Source organism: Salvelinus sp. IW2-2015, linkage group LG2 (assembly GCF_002910315.2).
Source record: "Salvelinus sp. IW2-2015 linkage group LG2, ASM291031v2, whole genome shotgun sequence".
Taxonomy (NCBI): Eukaryota; Metazoa; Chordata; class Actinopteri; order Salmoniformes; family Salmonidae; genus Salvelinus; species Salvelinus sp. IW2-2015.
Window position 1 is genome coordinate 41,811,957 of NC_036839.1, and position 20,826 is coordinate 41,832,782.

Sequence of the window (20,826 nt, forward strand, 5' to 3'; positions counted from 1 at the left end):
AATTGTAGCGAATCAAATTTATCATTTTAAAAGGCTAATTGATCATTAGAAAACCCTTTTGCACCTATGTTAGCACAATTGAAAACTGTTGATGTGATTAAAGAAGCAATAAAACTGGCCTTCTTTAGACTAGTTGAGTATCTGAGCATCAGCATTGTGGGTTCGATTACAGGCTCAAAATGGCCAGAAACAATAAACTTTCTTCTGAAATTCGCCAGTCTATTCTTGTTCTGAGAAATGAAGGCTATTCCATGCGAGAAATTCCAAGAAACTGAAAATCCGTACAATACTGTGTACTACTCCCTTCACAGAACAGCACAAACTGGCTTAAACAGAATACAAAGAGGAGTGAGAGACCCCGGTGCACAACTGAGCAAGAGGACAGTACAAGTACATCTAGCTTGAGAAAACAGACGCCTCACAAGTCGTCAACTGGCAACTTCATTAAATAGTAGCCGCAAAACACCAGTCTCAATGTCAACAGTTAAGAGGCGACACGCCCGGATGCTGGCCATCTAGGCAGAGTTCCTCTGTCCAGTGTCGGTGTTCTTTTGCCCATTTTAATCTTTCATTTTCATTGGCATGTCTGAGATATGGCTTTTTCTTTGCAACTCTGCCTAGAAGGCCAGCATCCCGGAGTTGCCTCTTCACTGTTGACGTTGAGACTGGTTGTGTGGGTACATATAAGAGCTGCCAGTTAGAGACGAGTTGACTTGAGGCGTCTGTGTGACCCCAAACTTTTGAACGGTAGTTGATAAATTAACATATTTTCCTTAATGTATTTTTTTTTACAAAGTCCTAATGTTACTGTGCCCACAACAACAACAAAAATACTTAAATACACGCACATTTTTTCCTTCGACATGTAATTTAAATACTGTAGAATTCCATTCATTCCTATGGTGCTCCTTCAGGGGAGTGCCAATATGGCCAACCGGTGAGTTCAAAGCCTCTCAATGGCCAATACATGGCATCAGCAATCCAGGGTTTATATACATTATTTGTGGGGACCAAGTCAAGCAAAAGCCAATGAGAAGTTTCATCCTGCCTTTCTCTCAGCTTTCTGCATTATTCTCAGCTGTGACCATGTTGCTTTTGTCCATAAACCAAGCAACATCTGGCGATAAACTGGCAAAACTCGGTATGTATGTTGAGTCTTTATCGTCTGTTACTATCCATTTTATTATCCATTTTTAACCATTGTTACACATTATTATCCATTGTTGCCCATGAGTATCCATTATTGTCCATTGTTATCCATAATTACCCATACCATTATTACCATTATTATCCATTATTACCCATTATTATCTGTTATTATCCATTATTGCCCATTATTATCCGTTATTATCCAGTATTACCCATTATTATCAATTATTACCCATTATTAATCATTATTATCAATTATTACCCATGATTATCCATTATTACCCATTATTACCCATTATTCAACAACATAGCTCAGTCAGTATGAAGCTTTCTCATCCATGTATATGCAGATGATACAGTCTTATACTAAGCTGGCCCCTCCCCGGATTTTGTGTTAATCACTACAACAAAGTTTTCTTTGTGTCCAACACGTTTTCTCTGCCCTTAACCTTGTTCTGAACCCCTCCAAAACAAAGGTCATCTGGTTTGGTAAGAAGAATACCCCTCTTCCCACAGGTGTGATTGCTACCTCTGAGGGTTWAGAGCTTGAGGTAGTCACCTCATACAAGTACTTGGGAGTATGGCTAGACGGTACACTGTGCTTCTCTCAGCACATATCAAAGCTTCAGCCGAAGGTTAAATCTAGACTTGGTTTCCTCTATCATAATCGCTCCTCTTTCAKCCCAGCTGCCAAACTAACCCTGATTCAGATGACCATCCTACCCATGCTAGATTACGGAGACGTAATTTATAGATRGGCAGTTAAGGGTGCTCTCGAGCGGCTAAATGTTTTTTACCATTTGGCCATCASATTTGCCACAAATGCTCCTTATAGGACACATCACTAGGACACATGCACTCTATACTCATCTGTAAACTGGTCATATCTGTATACTCATCGCACCCTCTTAAGCCTCACTTCCCCCTATCTGAGATACCTACTGCAGCCCTCATCCTCCACATACAACACCTGTTCTGCCAGTCACATTCTGTTAAAGGTCCCCAAAGCACACACATCCCTGGGTCAGTCCTCTTTTCAGTTCGCTGCAAAAAACACTCAAACTGGACAGTTTTATCTCAATCACTTCATTCAAAGACTCAATCGTGAACACTCTTACTAACAGTTGTGGCTGCAGTTGTGGCTGATGTATTGTTTCCTCTACTTTCTTGCACTTTGTGTTGTTGTCTATACCCAATAATGTTTGTACCATGTTTTGTGCTGCTATCATGTTGTGTTGCTACCATGTTGTTGTAATGTTGTGTTGCTTCCTTGCTGTGTTGTCATGTGTTACTACCATGCTATGTTGTTGTCTTAGGTCTCTCTTTATGTAGTGTTGTGTTGTCTCTCTTGTCGTGATGTGTGTTTTGTCCTATTTATTTTTATTTATTTTTTATCCCAGCCCCCATCCCCGCAGGACACCTTTTGCCTTTTAGTAGGCCGTCATTGTAAATAAGAAATTGTTCTTAACTAAATACGTAAATAAAACAAATTATTCATTATAATCCATTGTTATCCATTGTTATCCATTAATATCCGTTATTATTCATTGCTATCCATTATCATTCATTATTATCCATTATTATTAATTATCACCTCGTTATCCATAATTATTCATTAACATCCATTATTATTAATTATCCCCCTTATCAATTATTATCCATTATTATTAATGAATGTTTATTATTATTAATTGTTTTCCATTATCACCCATTATCATTCCTTGTTATCCATTATTACCCACTATTAACCATTATTATTCATTATTATWCATTCTATGATGCTCCCGAGTGGCGCAGCTGTCTAAGGCACTGCATCTCAGTGCTAGAGGCYTCACTACAGACCCCGGTTCGATTCCAGGCTGTATCACAACCGATTGGGAGTCCCATAAGGCGGCGCACAATTTGCACAGTGTTGTCCGGGTTAGGGTTTGGCCGGGGTAGTGTTAGGAGAATTATGTTCTCAGGTTCATTAACCAATTCAATTTAATTACTCAGTCTGCTATATCAGGATTTGTAGGATACTGATAGAAATAAAAACAGACAGAGGCCCAGTCTACAATAGTCAAATGTTTATTCACGGGAACGTTCTAAAGTCAAGAATACAAAACAATTAATTTTATACTGACTTCTCACGCCCACACATTCACACAACCATACACACACACACATACACACAAACATACGCACACACATACACACAAACAGACGCACACACATACACACAAACAGACGCACACAATGTCCTGCTACGCACACACTGTCTCACTACCCAGCCGACAGAGATTAGTGACCTTGTCCTTGACACGTACTCCCCGTTCTCTCCCAAATCTCTAGTCAGGTCAGCACCGAGCTCAGACAGTCTGTGTTTAAGATACCATAAAGACATATTGTCTTTACCCTAATTGTGACTAGGACTACACATTTATTGATTATGATTTTATACATTCTAATCAATTCCATACAATTATATGTTTCAGGGCGGAATATTCTAAACATTCAATTAACAGATAATTTTCACCTATCAGGTAGACCCTCATTGTAAATAAGAATTTGTTATTAACTGACTTGCCTAGTTAAATAAAATAATCTAAAATAAAATAAAAATATATATATACACTGGTAGCTTGAACATAAGCTGAACAATGCCTTYTTTTTGTTATTTATCTTCTTATAACTGTGTCTTTTGATTTGTAGATGCCCTGAGTCAGCCCATGATTCCAATTCCATTAGATTTTCCTGAACCTGACAGACAGCAACCTCTCTTCTCTCTTACCTTACAACAAGTCAGCCTTCCACATGGAAAGACTGCTATTCCTACACGACTGGCCTTCTCATCAACCATTCAGGTGTGTGTGTGTGTGTGAGTGTGTGTGTGTGTGCGTACGCTCGTGTGTGTGTCTGTGTGTGTGTCTGTGCGTGTGCGTGTGCGTACGTTCGTGTGTGTGTCTGTGAGTGTGTGTGTGAGTGTGTGTGTGCCACGTCCTTGTGCAGCTTTTCTAACCACAGTTGGAGTGAGGTACAGAGCAAGAGAGAACAAAGTACAGATTAGCAGCACTAGAATGATAAGGCCTTTTGCATCGTTTTTTTTGTGTTTGAAACTAAGTGTTTTGTGTTTCAGGATACAGCAGCATTGAGCTTAGTGCCGTAAGAGCTGTCAATTCTCAGCTCTTGTCCAAWWGYYGAGAGATCAATGTGACTGSGCCAGTACAGATCACTCTACCCCTGGGGCAGAACTCTGATCTGRAGGCCTCCCATYCTGTGCCAGCCTGGTCCTTTGACCAGACTACTGGTTGGTGTGGTGTATACATCAGAGGAGGTTGGTGGGAGGAGCTATAGGAGGACTGGCTCATTGTAWTCGCTGGAATTTAGTCAATGGAATGGWACCCAACACATCAAACACATGGAAACAATGRTCCATTGATTCCATTCCGGCCATTTAAATGAGCTCGACTTCCTATAGTTTCTCCCACCAGCCTCCTCTGGTATACGTTGTTAGGTGAGGTTGCCCTTAGATACTGATGGAAGATCAGTTGTACATTTCCCCTCTAAAGTTTAGAATGTTGTTTCCCACTAGATCAGCAATGTCTAGAACACAATATCATTTAGGTGCCTGGATGAACAGACGACTGGGAATGGTGAAGGTGGAGGGAAGTTGTTGTGGACCTTCATGGCACCTCATCGAGGCTATTGGATAGCCATTGCCTTCAACCARGTGGTAGGTGCAGTATGATACAGTTGAAGTCGGAAGTTTACATACACCTTAGCCAAATACGTTTAAACTCAGTTTTTCACAATTCCTGACATTTAATCCTAGTAAAAATTCCCTGTTTTAGGTCAGTTAGGATCACCACTTTATTTTAAGAATGTGAAATGTCAGAATAATAGCAGAGAGAACGATTTATTTCAGCTTGTATTTCTTTCATCACATTCCCAGTGGATCAACGCTTTTTGAGTTCTGCCCACAAATGTTCTATAGGTTTGAGGTCAGGGTTTGTGATGGCCACTCCCAATACCCTAGACTTTGTTGTCTTAATCCATTTTGCCCAAACTTTGGAAGTATGCTTGGGGTCATTGTCCATTGGAAGACCCATTTGCGACCAAGCTTTAACTTCCTGACTGATGTCTTGAGATTGCTGCTTCAGTATATCCACATCATTTTCCTCCCTCATAATGCCATCTAATTTTGTGAAGTGCACCAGTCCCTCCTGCAGCAAAGCACCCTGTCACGCCCTGACCTTAGAGATCCTTTTTACGTCTCTATTTTGGTTGGTCAGGGCGTGAGTTGGGGTGGGCATTCTATGTTTTTATTCTATGTTGTCTATTTCTATGTGTTTGGCCGGGTGTSGTTCTCAATCAGAGGCAGCTGTCTATCGTTGTCTCTGATTGAGAACCATACTTAGGTAGCCCTTTTTTCCACCTGTTTTTGTGGGAAGTTGACTTTTGTTTAGGGCACATAGCCTTTAGCTTCACGGTTTGTTTTTGTAGTGTTTGTTGTTTTGTTCGGCGTCTTTTTCCCAAATAAAGAGAAAATGTACGCTCACCACGCTGCGCCTTGGTCCTCTCCTTTCAACAGCCGTGACAGAACTTCCCACCACAAACGGACCAGGCAGCGTGGTAAAAAGGAGGAATGGACATGGGAGGACATCCTGGACGGCAAGGGATCCTGGACATGGGAGGAGTTCCTGGCCGGAAGGCATCGCCTTCCATGGGTACAGGTGGAAGCATTGAGGAAGGCGGAGGCAGCGACGAAAGCAGAGCGGCAGCGTTACGAAGGGACATGGCTAGCAAGGAAGCCCGAGAGGCAACTCRCCCCAAAACATTTTGGGGGGCACACAGGGAGTGTGGCTGAGTCAGGTTGGAGACCTGAGCCKACTCCCCGTGCTTACCGTGGCGAGCGTCGTACTGGTCAGGCACCGTGTTATGCGGTGGAGCGCACGGTGTCTCCAGTGCGCGTGCATAGCCCGGTGCGCTACATTCCAGCTCCCCGCATRACCCGGGCTAGGGTGAGCATCCAGCCAGGAAGGGTTGTGCCAGCCCTGCTCTCCAGACCTCCAGTGCGTCTCCTCGGCCCAGGATATCCTGCGCCGGCTCTGCGCACTGTGTCTCCGGTGCGTCTGCACAGCCCATTGCGTCCTGTGCCTGCGCCCCGCATCTGCCTCCACGGCCCAGTGTATCCGGTGCCTCTGCCAAGGACAAAGCCTCCTGTATGTCTATCCAGCCTGGTGAGTCCTGTGCCTGCGCCTAGAAATAATCCTCTATACGTCTCCTCCTCCAGTATGATCATGGCAAGAAGCTCCAGTGATGATCCATGGCACGAAGCCTCCATGGATGATCATGGCAAGGAAGCCTCTTTGATGATCGACTGGAAGAACGTCCGTGATGATCCATGGCAAGAAGCCTCCAGTGATTGATCCTTGCAAGAACCTCCAGTTGGATGATCCAGGCACGGAAGCCTCCGAGTTGATGATACCATGGCAAAAGCCTCATGATTGATCCATGGGGCACGAAGCCTCGCAGGTTATGATCATGGGATTTGAAGCCTCCATGATGATCCATGGCAAGCAAGCCTCCAGTGTGATCCATGGCACGCAGCCTCCAGTTGATGATACATGGCAAGAGCCTCAGTTGATGATCCTGGCACGAAGCCCAGGTGGAGTATGAAAGAAGGCCTCCAGTCCGGAGCGCCAGCGAAGGTCTCCAGTCCGGAGCCTCCAGCGACGTTCTCCAGACCGGAGCCTCCAGCGACGTTCTCCAGTCCGGAGCCTCCAGCGACGGGCCTCCATGTGGAGCCTCCAGCGACGGCCTCCAGTCCGGAGTCTCCAGCGACGGCCTCCAGTCCGGACTCCAGCAACGTTCCCAGTCCAAAGCCTCCAGCGACGGTTCCAGTCCGAGCCGCAACGGGGGCCCAGTCCGGGGCCCGCAACGAGGGTGCCCAGTCCGGGACCCGCAACGAGGTGCCCAGTCGGGACCCGCAACCAGGGTGCCCAGTCCGGGCCCGCTACAAGGGTCCCCAGTCTGGGCGTCCGGCGCGAGGGTCCCCGCCACCAGAGGCGCCACGGTTTGTTTTGTAGTGTTTGTGTTTTGTTTGCGTCTTTTTCCCAAATAAAGAGAAATGTACGCTCACCACGCTGCAGCCTTGGTCCTCTCCTTTCAACAGCCGTGACATACAGACAGATTATTTCACTTATAATTCACGTATCACAATTCCAGTGGGTCAGGAAGTCTACATACACAAGTTGACTGTGCCTTTAAACAGCTTGGAAAATTACCGAGAATTATGTCATGGATTTAAAAGCGTCTGATAGCGTAATTGACATAATTTTAGTTCAATTGGAGGTTCCCTGTGGATTCAGGACTACTTCAAATTGTGACCTCCAGAAGGCTGGTTCATCTTGGAGCAATTTCAAATGCCTGAAGGTACCACGTTCATCATACAAACAATAGTACGCAAGTAAAACACCATGGGACACGCAGCCGTCATCCGCTCAGGAAGAAGAGCGTTCTGTCTCTTAGAGATGAACGTACTTTGGTGTGAAAAGTGCAAATCAACCCAGAAACACCTTGTGAGATTCTGGGAAACAGGTAAAAAAGTATCTATATCCTCAGTAAAACGAGTCTATAACATAACCTGTAAGGCCGCTCAGCAAGGAAGAAGCCAACTGCTCCAAAACCGCATAAAAAAGCGGTTTGCAACTGCACATGGGGACAAAGATCGTACTTTTTGAGAATTGTCCTCTGGTCTGATGAAACAAAAATAGAACTGTTGGCATTATGACATTGTTACATATGAGGAAAAGGGGGGTCAGCTTGCAAGCCGAAGAACACATCCCACGTGAAGCACGGGGCGCAGCATCATGTTGTTGGGGTGATTTGCTGCAGGAGGACTGGTGCACTTCACAAAATAGATGGCATTATGAGGAGGAAAATGATGTGGATATACTGAAGCAGCATCTCAAGACATCAGTCAGGAAGTTAAAGCTTGGTCGCAATGGGTCTTCCAAATGGACAATGACCCAAGCATACTTCCAAAGTTGTGGAAATGGCTTAAGGACAACAAAGTCAAGGTATTGGAGTGGCCATCACAAACCCTGACCTCAATCCTATAGAACATTTGTGGGCAGAACTCAAAAAGCGGTGTGAGCAAGGAGCATACAAACATGACTCAGTTACACTAGTCTGTCAGGAGATGGGCCAAAATTCCCCAACTTATTGTGGGAAGCTTGTGGACGGCTACCTGAAATGTTTGACCCAAGTTAAACAATTTAAAAGCAATTCTACAAATACTAATTAGTGTATGTAAACTTCTGACCCACTGGGAATGTGATGAAAGAATAAAAGCTGAAATAAATATTCTCTCTTCTATTATTCTGACATTTCACATTATTAAAATAAGTGTGATCCTACTGACCTAAGACAGGGAATTTACTAGGATTTAATGTCAGGAATTGTGAACAACTGAGTTAAATGTATTTAGCTAAGGTGTATGTGAACTTCCGACTTCAGCTGTATGTGTATTGTCCATATAATGGTACACGGTAGGGTCAGATTAATATAGATGCTTACTGTCAATGTCAGTTTACAAAGGCTCAAGGTTTGGTCCCTCAGATACTACCATCCATGCATACCTTGGAGATGAAGTGATTACATGCTTAATTAGCTGTGTTGAACGACTACAGAACTACAATGGCTCACACATCAACAGCTCATTCTTCTACAAAGCCAAATACGGTACAGCTAGACAGCTGCTATAGATCCTGACCATTAGTTGTTTTATCTGTATGGGAAAACCCTGCATTTATTTTAAATAGTTGAGTTCGCTGTAGTAAGGTGAATTAAATAGACACAACACTGATGTTAGTCCGTTAAAATACAACTTGAGCTCTTGTTGTGGTGTGTATGGTTTTAAACCACTAGAGGTCCATAGAGTCAAAGGTCTGCTTTGTATTTCATAAACAAAACAAAAAAGGTTAGAAATTCCGTAAGATCTTGTTGTTAAAAGCTTTTTTTAATTGTGATCGAAAAAAAAACATTTATAGTGTGGACACATCTTTGAAATGACCMATGATYACCCCTTGAATAATGACCCTATWTTCAGAAAATGTACTGTGTGAAATAACTGTCCTGATGCTCAGCGTCTCTTAAACATGARATTCATTTTCAACACTGCACATAGTCATTCTTCAATTGTAACTCCAAGTGAATAAGATTAGGTAGTTACCTACCACTTTTACTTCTATTTTGAAATAAAACAATGGACACAGAAGAAGTACTGTACAGTAGGTACTACCTTGTCTCTGTGCAATTACCTAGTATTTCTCGAGTATAAAGCCTATATATGTGATATATGTAAGGGATGAATGCAGACGCTCTGTACATTATCTGGAAATGATGGACGACGTGGTAGGGACGACACGCTGCCTAGTATAAAGCCTATGTGTGTGTTATTTATTGTGTGACTCATCCTCTATCAAACATCACCTCCACTGATATAACAGGAGTCAGCTCTTATGACCAAACTCTGTCTCYTCTTTCAGCTTCAAGTCTGCCCCTGTGTGTTCCTCTGAATTCAAGGGGGAATTCAGTCCTTCCGTGTCAGTATTGTCAAGGGGCTGCAGTGTAATACTGTAGATTAGATCTCTAAGGAAGTTAACAGTTATTTGACAGGTGAATTGATTTGCCAGGGTTAACTCCGCTAGAAGGTCTTTTGCTATTTTCTCATTCCTGACTGGGAAGGAAAGAAGGAGTCAAATCCAGAATAGTGTGATTGTGATTGCTGGTAAGTTCACAGGCAGTACAGTAGAGTAGACCTACAGGCAGTACAGGATAGTGTGATTTAGATTGCATGTGAGTTCACAGGAATGGGGAGGTCCACCACACCACAAGTACAGGAGCCTGTCAACATGGACACAAAATTGCCCTTTCTGTGTCAATTCAGGATTACAATGCCTACAGGTAGTTTTGAACATCCTACTGTATTCATCTGTTGAACAGAAACATGGTGAAACGTAATAATGAATCTTAGTTTCACTTCACACGTGTCCCATCTCTTACTCATAACAAAACGTGCATTTCGATAGGCTGCACCCTTACAGGCCTGCACGTGTTATTGGCTATACTTACATAAAGGAAGTACGTTTCCTGTCAGTAGTAAGCGCTCGTTTGCATCAGCCACATAGCTTGTCAGTACGCAAAGTTGTAACGTCTCCACATTTACGTTAACTACCAGATCCTGCTCTGTTAAACATCTTGTTGGTAAGTTTACCTTCCTGTTCTGCAGTCTTTAAACTGTGTTGTGTGAGATATGGCTGCTCCCGCTCTTTTGAACAACAGTTGTTTCTCGTCTAGTTTACGGGACTCTAGACTTCTCTCATTCCACCTCTCTCACCAAAAACAGAAGTGCTTGTACTTTCTCATTCTCCCACAGATACAGCTTATCAACTAAAGTCTATTCCTTTTGTCTTCCGTAGATGTTGTACAGTTTGTAATGGCATGAAATGTTCCTTCTTGGAAATATTCACCCATTTTGAATCCTATGATGCAACTCGTCATACCGGCTGTATGTCTGCCTGTTTGAACTCAGATACACAATAAAAACATGAAATCATCCTGGGAATCGATAGAACATCGCTCAGAGATGTACAAAAACGATATAACATTCAACATGGGTGTCACGTTCCTGACCTGTTTTTCCTTTGTTTAGCTTTATTTAGTTGGTCAGGACGTGAGCTGGGTGGGCAGTCTATGTTATGTGTTTCTATGTTTAGGTTCATGGTTAATTAGCCTTATATGGTTCTCAATCAGGGACAGGTGTTTGACGTTTCCTCTGATTGAGAACCATATATAGGTTGGCTGTTCACACCGTTTGTTTGTGGGTGATTGTCTTCCGTGTCAGTGTTTGTACCACACGGGACTGTTTCGTTTGTTTAGTCTGTACCTGTTCATGCGTTCTTCATTATATGTAAGTTCACATGTTCAGGTCTGTCTACGTCGTTTTGTTGTTTTGTAGTTATTCAAGTGTGCTTCGTGTTCCGCTTGTTTAATAAATTCATTATGTATTCAACCAACACTGCGTTTTGGTCCGATCCCTGCTCCTCCTCAGATGAGGAGGAGAACAACCGTTACAATGGGTGATTATTTCCTTTAAGTGTATTAAAACAGTACTGATATCACATTTACATCAAATATACTGTATGTCTTCAGTAGTGAAAGTAAAAACAACTTTAAAGCAGACTACATTACAATGAGCCCAATGGTTACATCAGACAACCCTTTCAATGTTAATTATGATTATTGATAGCTTGTACTCAGGTAATATATTCTGTACAGTATTAGGATCACTTCTATCGAACTGTTGACTGTTGTTTTATTGTCACTCATGTTTGATTGCTTTTCACATAACATKATGATATGTCTATATTGTTAGTTGAGTAGTTTACAGTATGCATAATAACTTTTGTGCCATTCCTTACTGTATCCATCTCTTTTAGACATTTAGACCATGGAATTTCTGAAGTCAATGAAAACGGAACTGGGCCAGTGGTTATCAACAGACCCTGAGTATATCATTGAAAAGTGTGAAGATATTTTATCAGTTAAACAAGGAAAAGCTGTTTCCAACCAAGCCACTGCTGCAGAGAAGATCTGTCTTCTTTTGGATGAAATCAAGAAAAAGGGGGAGGGTGCATGTGTGGAGTTCTATGAGATTCTGAAGAAAGAGAAGGCACATTATCCAGGCCTTCAACAGCATTTCAGCAAGAACACACAAGGTAAAATAGCAGTATTACATGAACATTTTGTAGTGATTAAAGACATTTAAGCACTTCATAGCAGTTATTAGAAAACATACATTTAAAATGTTTGTCATGTAGCTGACACTTATCCAGAGGGACTTATGGGAGCAATTAGTGTTCAGTGAATTGCTCAAGGGCACATCGGCAGATTGTTCACCTAGTCGGCTCTGGGATTTGAAGCAGAAACCTTTCGGTTATTGGGCCCAACTCGGTGTATGTGTTTTAGTATACAGAATATAAAATGTACTGGTCAGGTTTGTCGGGCCAGTGATTTTTTTTTTTACAGACTGCAAAGTCATACAAAAGGTCATCATCTAACAAGGCAATAACACATTTGTTTTGAAGTGTCATCCAGGCCAACGGTTTATGCGGATTGCAGCAGCACTGTTGATTCCCGACTAGTTACCGGGAACCGAATTAAAAAGGACTTGATCATGCATAAAACCATCCAAGCAGGAGAGTTGAATCCATCTGGTGAGTGCTACTATGAATAAGCTAACATGGTCATTCTAATGAAGTTGTGCTGCTTACTAACAGACAGCACCATAAGAAGAGCATAAGACAATTGTATAGTTACTTGGACACAAAATGTATCTTTCAGGAATGAACCTCAGCCAACCACCCCCAAATGCAAATATGGTTGCAATCAATAACAGTCATATCTCTGCTGAAATGATAACGGACAATGACATCGATGGCAACCTCGATTTGTCTTGGACCCAGGCCCCACCTCCAGCCCCAGTCCGACAAGCCTCACAGTGTCCAGGTAAACTATTTAGGCAAGTTTTGTCTTCACAGGGCTCAACCTGAGCTGTAGTTGTGTTAGAGAGCAGGAGCCTCATAACTGTTGTGTAAATTTTACATTACATTTCTGCATGCACCATTTCTGAAAAGTAAACAAATATTGAGATTTATAAACTGGGCGCACGTCATACATACACATATTTCCTGTTATCAATCACAGCTGTCGTAAACTGTGTGTGGGAACAAGCATTATAACTTTGCCTGAAAAAGGTCCATCACTCACACAAAACAACCTGTGAACACATTATTAAGTCAATAAAGAAACACTAATTCTAATGATACTGGATCAAGTGACGTCATGAATGTGTCTCGATATTGCACTGACAAAGAGCTTAGTCCCACCCGTAAACCAATCTGTTGCCATTATACTTCAAAAGGTGAACTTATTTGCAATCATTTACTTTTGCATGGCTAAAGTTTTGACAGTGCTTCTCTGATATTGGCTGTAAGTCCTTCCTAAACAAAAAAGAACATCTATTACTAAAAGTAAAAGTGAAAGTTAATCACTAGTCAGCCTCTGCCATTTTCTGCCTGCCACATTTAAACTTTTACAAGTTGACTGTTAGAATCAACACACTCAAAGTTTGAAGTTTATTCCACATCCTGTACAGTGAGACATGGCTAATCTTGTAGTAAGCTATTTTCCTCTTGTGCGACTGTAACTAAGAGGAAGTCAAAGAGAGAATTCACCCAAATCACAAAATTATACCTTGGTTTCCTTACTCTGTAAGCAGTTTAAAGACAGTAATCCATGCTTTGGTTTTGTGTGCCTGGCCAAATTCTCTTTTTATCATTTGTGGGTCAAAACCAATGCAAATCAACATCCTCAATATGAGCATTTTACACGCTTCATGTCCAAGTCATTGTGTTTATTGAACCTTTATTTAACTAGACAAGTCAGTTAAGAACAAATTCTTATTTACATTGACGGCCTAGGAACAGTGGGTTAACTGCTTTGTTCAGGGGCAGACCTTGTCAGCTCAGGGATTTGATCTAGCAACCTTCCGGTTACTGGCCCAACGCTCTAACCACTAGGCTACCTGCCGCCCCAGCAGGTAGACTAGTAACCGGCAGGTAGCCTAGTAACATTGCTTGAGCGACAGTAACCAAACCATTTTAGACACTTGCTGATGATTTGGACACAAAATGCTAAAATATTGTAATATTGGGGATATTGACTTGCATTGTTTTTTGGGACACATGCTAAAAAGAGACTATGTACACAAAACCAAAGCATGTTTTTTTAATTCTCTATAATGAATTTATAGTGACAAATAAGGTGAAAATCATTGACTGGCTTCGAGTAGATCCATCCTTCAATCTTCAACATCTGCATTGTAAAGGCATTATCAAAGACAGGGAGTATCAAAACCTTATGACTGTCCCAGAGCCGGAGAATAAAGTCATCAAACTGCTTGATAAGATCACTGGCAAAGAGGGAAAAAACTCATCTCAATTTCCTTGATACTCTCAAAGAAAGTCATGTGCATGAAATGTATCTACAACTTCAGCAGTGGATAACCACCTTAGACTTACCAGGTACTGTGCTCTTACATATTTCTTGACTCTGTACTCAGAGCTTTACATGGCAAGTGGAAATGGGTGTGATGTAAAGTCAGATTTAAAAAGCCTCCTGAAATGAAGTCATTTTTGGCCCTATGAATGATCTTCTATTGTTATCTCCAGCTCAACAGGATAACCTCCCTCAGCATTGGGATACCAAGCCAGCCACCACTTCTGTCCAGCTCTACTCTATCCAGCCAGGAAGCCCAGAGTATGATGAAGTCCTAGGCCTGTTCCGGGCTACTTGTCCATGCAATACAATTATTAAGGTACCTCTTTTCCTAAAGATACTTTCTGAGTAGTTATAACTGTAACTGTGCAGCTGTATGTAAATCAGGTTATTGAATGTCTTGCCAATTACTGTAATATGTGTTTTTTTCTCCTTCCCTTAGATTGAAAGGGTCCAGAACCCAAACCTGTGGAAAAGCTTCCAGATCAAGAAAAAAGAAATCGAGGGCAGAAATTATGGCATAATCAATGAGAGACGTCTTTTCCATGCAACCAGCTACACAACCATAGAACACATCAACAACAACGGGTTCAATCGGAGCTACGCTGGACAAAATGGTAAGATATGCCAAAGAAATAACTTGAAAATAGGAAAGTCTTGCCTCAAGTTGAACTGTATATAACATCTCAAGAATCCTTATATTTAACTTGTTTCTCTCTTCTATGTTAATAGTGTCATAACTGTGTCATAATCTTTCTACAGCTGCACTGTATGGAAATGGCACCTACTTTGCAGTCAATGCCAGCTACTCTGCTGATGATAAATTCTCCGAGCCGGATAGCAAAGGGAGGAAGTTGATGTACTTATGTCGTGTTCTGACTGGATACTTCATAACGGGAGAACAAGGGATGAAAGAACCTCCATTTAAAGACAGATCCGAGATTTTGCGCTACGATAGTACGACAAAGGACCCATCTGATCCAACAGAGTTCGTAGTCTTCCGCGACTGTCAGGCGTATCCAGAGTACTTGATCACTTTCTTAGGGGTCTAGAGCAACATGGTAGCTTTTGGGAACTTCAAGTCAGTAAATGTCAGTCACCAGACTCACCACCCATTGCTACGTAGGAGAGATATTTGTTTTTTTAAGTAACAGTTGTTGGGGTTTAGTACTGCTCAACTAACCTATCTTTGTTTGCCAGTGTTTTTTCCACGACACATATCTGTCATTCCATTAAACATCCTAGATTTGAAGGGAAAAGAAATGTGTAAAACCATCATTGTTATGACTCATATTTCCATTAAATAAGAAAAATGCATAACTAAGTTGTGTTTTGTGTGATTGTGTATAATACGTAAATGTAACTCAAACACAGATTCCATTGTAATAGTTGCATTGTTACTGTAACTGTTTCAAACCCTGCAAGACAAACAATTCCAGGAAGATGAAGCCATCATTTGATATAAACCTGTTAGACCACCACAACATCATTCATTCCCTCAGGGAGCTACATACTGATCTAATCCCACTTTATTACACATAGCTCTACTGCACATCATTAATTTCCTCAGGGAGCTACATACTGATCTAATCCCCACTGTATTACACATAGCTCTACTGCACATCATTCATTCCCTCAGGGAGCTACATACTGATCTAATCCCACTGTATTACACATAGCTCTACTGCACATCATTCATAACAACAGAAGAAAGAAAGAGTTACTGTTATTTTATTGTTTCTCTTWAATTATTTGTTATTTTTCTATGTTCTTCTTTTTTTACCTCAGTTTAATTTATTAAATACTTTCTTAACACTTATTTTTCTTAAAACTGCATTGTTGGTTAAGGGTTTGTAAGTAAGCATTTCACTGTAAGGTTGTATTAGGTGGATGTGACAAATATAATTTGATTTGATTTTGATTTGATTTGTATTACACCTATATCGACTGCACATTATTCATGAAAACAGAAGTAAGTAACAAAAGACAGAAAGAAAGAAATAAAGCAGGAGACTTTTGCTTTGTGAATATACATGTTTTCTTCATATAGGGTCAGATTAATATAGATGCTTACTGTCAATGTCAGTTTACAAGTGCTCAAGGGTTGGTCCCTCAGATACTACCATCCATGCATACCTTGGAGATGAAGTGATTACATGCTTAATTAGCTGTGTTGAACGACTACAGAACCACAATGGCTCACACATCAACAGCTCATTCTTTTACAAAGCCAAATACGGTACAACTAGGCAGCTGCTATAGATCKTGACCATTAGTTGTTTTATCTGTACTGGCAAACCCTGCATTTTTTAAACAGTTGATTTAGCTGTATTAAGGTGACTTAAATAGACACAACACTGATATTAGTCGGTTGAAATACAACTTTTGTGGTTTTAAACCATGAGATGGGTTGTGGTGTGTATGGTTTTAAACCACTAGAGGTCTTGTTGTGGTYWGTATGGTTTTAAACCACTAGAGGTCCATAGAGTCAAAGGTCTGCTTTGTATTCCATAAACAAAACAAAAAAGGTTAGAAATTCATGAGATCTTGTTGTTAAAAGCGTTTTTTAATTGTGATCGAAACAAACACTTATATAGTGTGGACACATCCTTTCAATGACCTATGATAACCCCTTGAATAATGACCATATATTCAGAAAATGTACTGTGTGAAATAACTGTCCTGATGCTCAGCGTCTCTTAAACATGACATCCATTGTCAACACTGCACATAGTCATTATTGTACTTCTCTAGTTTAAAGCCTATATATGTGATATATGTAAGGGATGAATGCAGACGTCCTGTACATTATCTGGAAATGTTGGACGACGTGMTAGGGACGACACGCTGCCTAGTATAAAGCCTATGTGTGTGTTATTTATTGTGTGACTCATCCTCTATCAAACATCACCTTCACTGATATAACAGGAGTCAGCTCTTATGACCAAACTCTGTCTCGTCTTTCAGCTTCAAGTCTGTCKCTGTGTGTTCCTCTGAATTCAAGGGGGAATTCAGTTATTCCGTGTCAGTATTGTCAAGGGGCTGCAGTGTAATACTGTAGATTAGATCTCTAAGGAAGTTAACAGTTATTTGACAGGTGAATGGACTTACCAGGGTTTACTCCACTAGATGGTCTTTTGCTATTTTCTCATTCCTGGTAAGAAAGAAGTAGTTCAAAATCCAGGATAGTGTGATTGAGATTGCTGTAAGTTACAGGCAGTAACGATAGATGTAACCCGTACTCTGGCAGTACAGTAGAAGTGGAGACCACAACAGGTAGAGAGTATAGCATGTCAGCTAACCAGCACTGCCAAGCGAGGTTAATCATCTCGTCGGTCAGACACCACCCCAGAACAACCCAACTAGCTTTCCTCATTTGGGCGCGCCTATTCCTTCCAGTATCTCTCGCTCTCGCCTAGGATGTACTCGACGACACACAAAAACGCACAACTACTAATCTATATCTATTTCTTCGTCCGCGCGTATAACCGTATCCACATCTTTTCCTCTGCCTATGGCCTAAGGGTGACTGGAACGAAAACTACAAAAATCTCTGATAAAGACTGGAAAACACAACATTATAGTAGTGCGGGTTGATCACACTGAGAACCGGATTTATTTTGCAGAGACTCACTCTTCCGAATCCTATTTACGAACAAGCGATTTATTGACCTAGGTCTGTTACAAAGCCAAATTGTAAGCATGAAGGTACACGGTGTCATTCTGTGTCGATGTTAGACGTGATTATCTAAATCACACTAAAAATCGCATGAAACAATCACATGTCATACATTTGTTGTAAGATAATTAATTATGCGCATGTAATTACATGACAAAGTAGAACAACCAACCAAATCCCAAGGTAAAAGTCAAACTTCCCGAGCTTCTGCTCAGATCTTTAGTAAATAACTACTGAGTTTATTATGTATTGGGCATGACATATTACTTATTTATAGGAATGCACACCTCTCTGTACCCTCACAACCATTACGCTGTATTATAACTAAGCATCTCTGTGCGCTTTGCTACCTTCCACAACCTGTTAGTTACCTGTTATATATAAGTACACTCTGTTCCTACAAACACATGCAAAATCAACAGATTCCAACCTCTCCACATGGCCAAGACCAGGAGGCTGTGTAAGGACATCAGGATAAAATTGTAGACCTGCACAACGCTGGATGGGCTACAGGAAAATAGGCAAGCAGCTTGGTGAGAAGGAAACAACTGTTGGCGCAATTATTAGAAAATGGAAGAAGTCAAGATGACGGTCAATCACCCTCGGTCTGGGGCTCCATGCAAGATTTCACCTCGTGGGGATCAATGATCATGAGGAAGGTGAGGGATCAGCCCAGAACTACACGGCAGGACTGGTCAATGACCTGAAGAGAGCTGGGACCACAGTCTCAAAGAAACCATTAGTAACACACTACGCCGTCATGGATTAAAATCCTGCAGCGCACGCAAGGTCCCCCTGCTTAAGCAGTGCATGTCCAGGCCCGTCTGAAGTTTGCCAATGGATGATCCAGAGGAGGAATGGGAGAAGGTATGTGGTCTGATGAGACAAAAATATAGCTTTTTGGTCTAACTCCACTCGCCGTGTTTGGAGGAAGAAGAAGTATGAGTACAACCCCAAGAACACCATCCCAACCGTGAAGCATGGAGGTGGAAACATCATTCTTTGGGGATGCTTTTCTGCAAAGGGTACAGGACGACTGCACCGTATTGAGGGGAGGATGGATGGGGCCATGTATCGCGAGATCTTGGCCAAACAACCTCCTTCCCTCCAGTAAGAGCATTGAAGATGGGTCGTGGCTGGGTTCTTCAGCATGACAACGACACGAAGCACACAGCCATGGAACTAAGGAGTGGCTCCGTAAGAAGCATCTCAAGGTCCTGGAGTGGCCTAGCCAGTCTCCAGACCTGAACCCAATAGAAAATCTTTGGAGGGAGCTGAAAGTCCGTATTGCCCAGCGACAGCCCCGAAACCTGAAGGATCTGGAGAAGATCTGTAGGGAGGAGTGGGCCAAAATCCCTGCTGCAGTGTGTGCAAACCTAGTCAAGAACTACAGGAAGTATGATCTCTGTAATTGCAAACAAAGTTTCTGTACCAAATATTAAGTTCTGCTTTTCTGATGTATCAATACTTATGTCATGCAATAAAATGCAAATTAATTACTTAAAAATCATACAATGTGATTTTCTGGATTTTTGTTTTAGATTCCGTCTCTCATAGTTGAAGTGTACCTATGATTAATTACAGACCTCTACATGCTTTGTAAGTAGGAAAACCTGCAAAATCGGCAGTGTATCAAATTACTTGTTCTCCCCACTGTATTCTCCCTCACTAGCTTTAAGCACCAGCTGTCAGAGCAGCTCATAGATTACTGCACCTGACATAGCCCATCTATAATTAGCCCAAACAACTACCTCTTTACCTACTGTATTTATTTATTTATTTTATTTTCTCCTTTGCACCCCATTATTTCATCTCTACTTTGCACATTCTTCCACTGCAAACCAACCATTCCAGTGTTTTTACTTGCTATATTGTATTTACTTCGCCACCATGGCCTTTTTTATATTTTTATTTATTATATATATATTTTGTTTGCCTTCACTCCCTTATCTCACCTCACTTGCTCACATTGTATATAACTTATTTTTCACTGTATTATTGACTGTATGTTTGTTTTACTCCATGTGTAACTATGTTGTTGTTGATGTGTCGAACTGCTTTGCTTTATCTTGGCCAGGTGCAATTGTAAATGAGAACGTGGTTCTCAACTTGCCTACCTGGTTAAATAAAGGTAATAAAATTCAAATGCAGTACAGTAGAGTAGGCCTACAGGCAGTACAGTAGAGTAGGCCTACAGGCAGTACAGTAGAGTGACCTACAGGCAGATACAGTAGAGTAGGCCTACAGGCAGTACAGCAGAGTAGGCCTACAGGCAGTACAGTAGAGTAGGCTACAGGCAGTACAATAGAAGTAGACCTACAGGCAGTACAGTAGAGTAGGCCCACAGGCAGTACAGTAGAGTAGACCTACAGGCAGTACAGTAGAGTAGGCCTACAGGCAGTACAGTAGAGTAGCCTACAGCAGTACAGTTAGAGTAGACCTACAGGCAGTACAGTAGAGTAGCCTACAGGCAGCAGTACAGTAGAGTAGGCCTACAGGCAGTACAGTAGAGTAGGCCTACAGGCAGTACAGTAGAGTAGGCCTACAGGCAGTACAGTAGAGTAGACCTACAGGAAGTACAGTACACTAGGCCTACATGCAGTACAGTACACTAGGCCTACATGCATTACATGACACTAGGCCTGCAGGCAGTACAGGACAATTTGCCTACAAGCAGTACAGGATAGTTGACCTACAGGCAGTACAGGACTCTAGGCCTACAGGCAGTACAGGGCACTAGTCCTACAGGCAGTACAATACAGTACAGTAGGCCTACAGGCCGTACAAAACAGTAGGCCTTCAGGCAGTACAATACAGTAGGTCTACAAGCAGTACAGGACAGTAGGTCTACAGGCAGTACAATACACCACAGTAGGTCTACAGGCAGTACA

The 20,826-nt window shown here is 41.8% G+C and overlaps 1 protein-coding gene across 2 annotated transcripts; it reads left to right on the plus strand.

Moving 5' to 3' along the window:
- Positions 1-10,271: 10,271 nt before the first annotated feature.
- Positions 10,272-15,580, plus strand: LOC111980252 (protein mono-ADP-ribosyltransferase PARP15-like). Of its 2 annotated transcripts, XM_024010947.2 has the most exons (7): positions 10,272-10,401; positions 11,637-11,915; positions 12,285-12,413; positions 12,541-12,705; positions 14,430-14,575; positions 14,699-14,873; positions 15,019-15,580. In XM_024010947.2, the coding sequence occupies exons 2-7, from the start codon at positions 11,648-11,650 to the stop codon at positions 15,306-15,308; spliced, it is 1,173 nt and encodes a 390-aa protein (XP_023866715.1). In that variant the 5' UTR covers positions 10,272-10,401; positions 11,637-11,647; the 3' UTR covers positions 15,309-15,580. The 2 variants fall into 2 exon arrangements, with proteins under 2 accessions (XP_023866715.1, XP_023866724.1); XM_024010956.2 differs by lacking the exon at positions 12,541-12,705.
- The last annotated feature ends 5,246 nt before the right edge of the window (positions 15,581-20,826 follow it).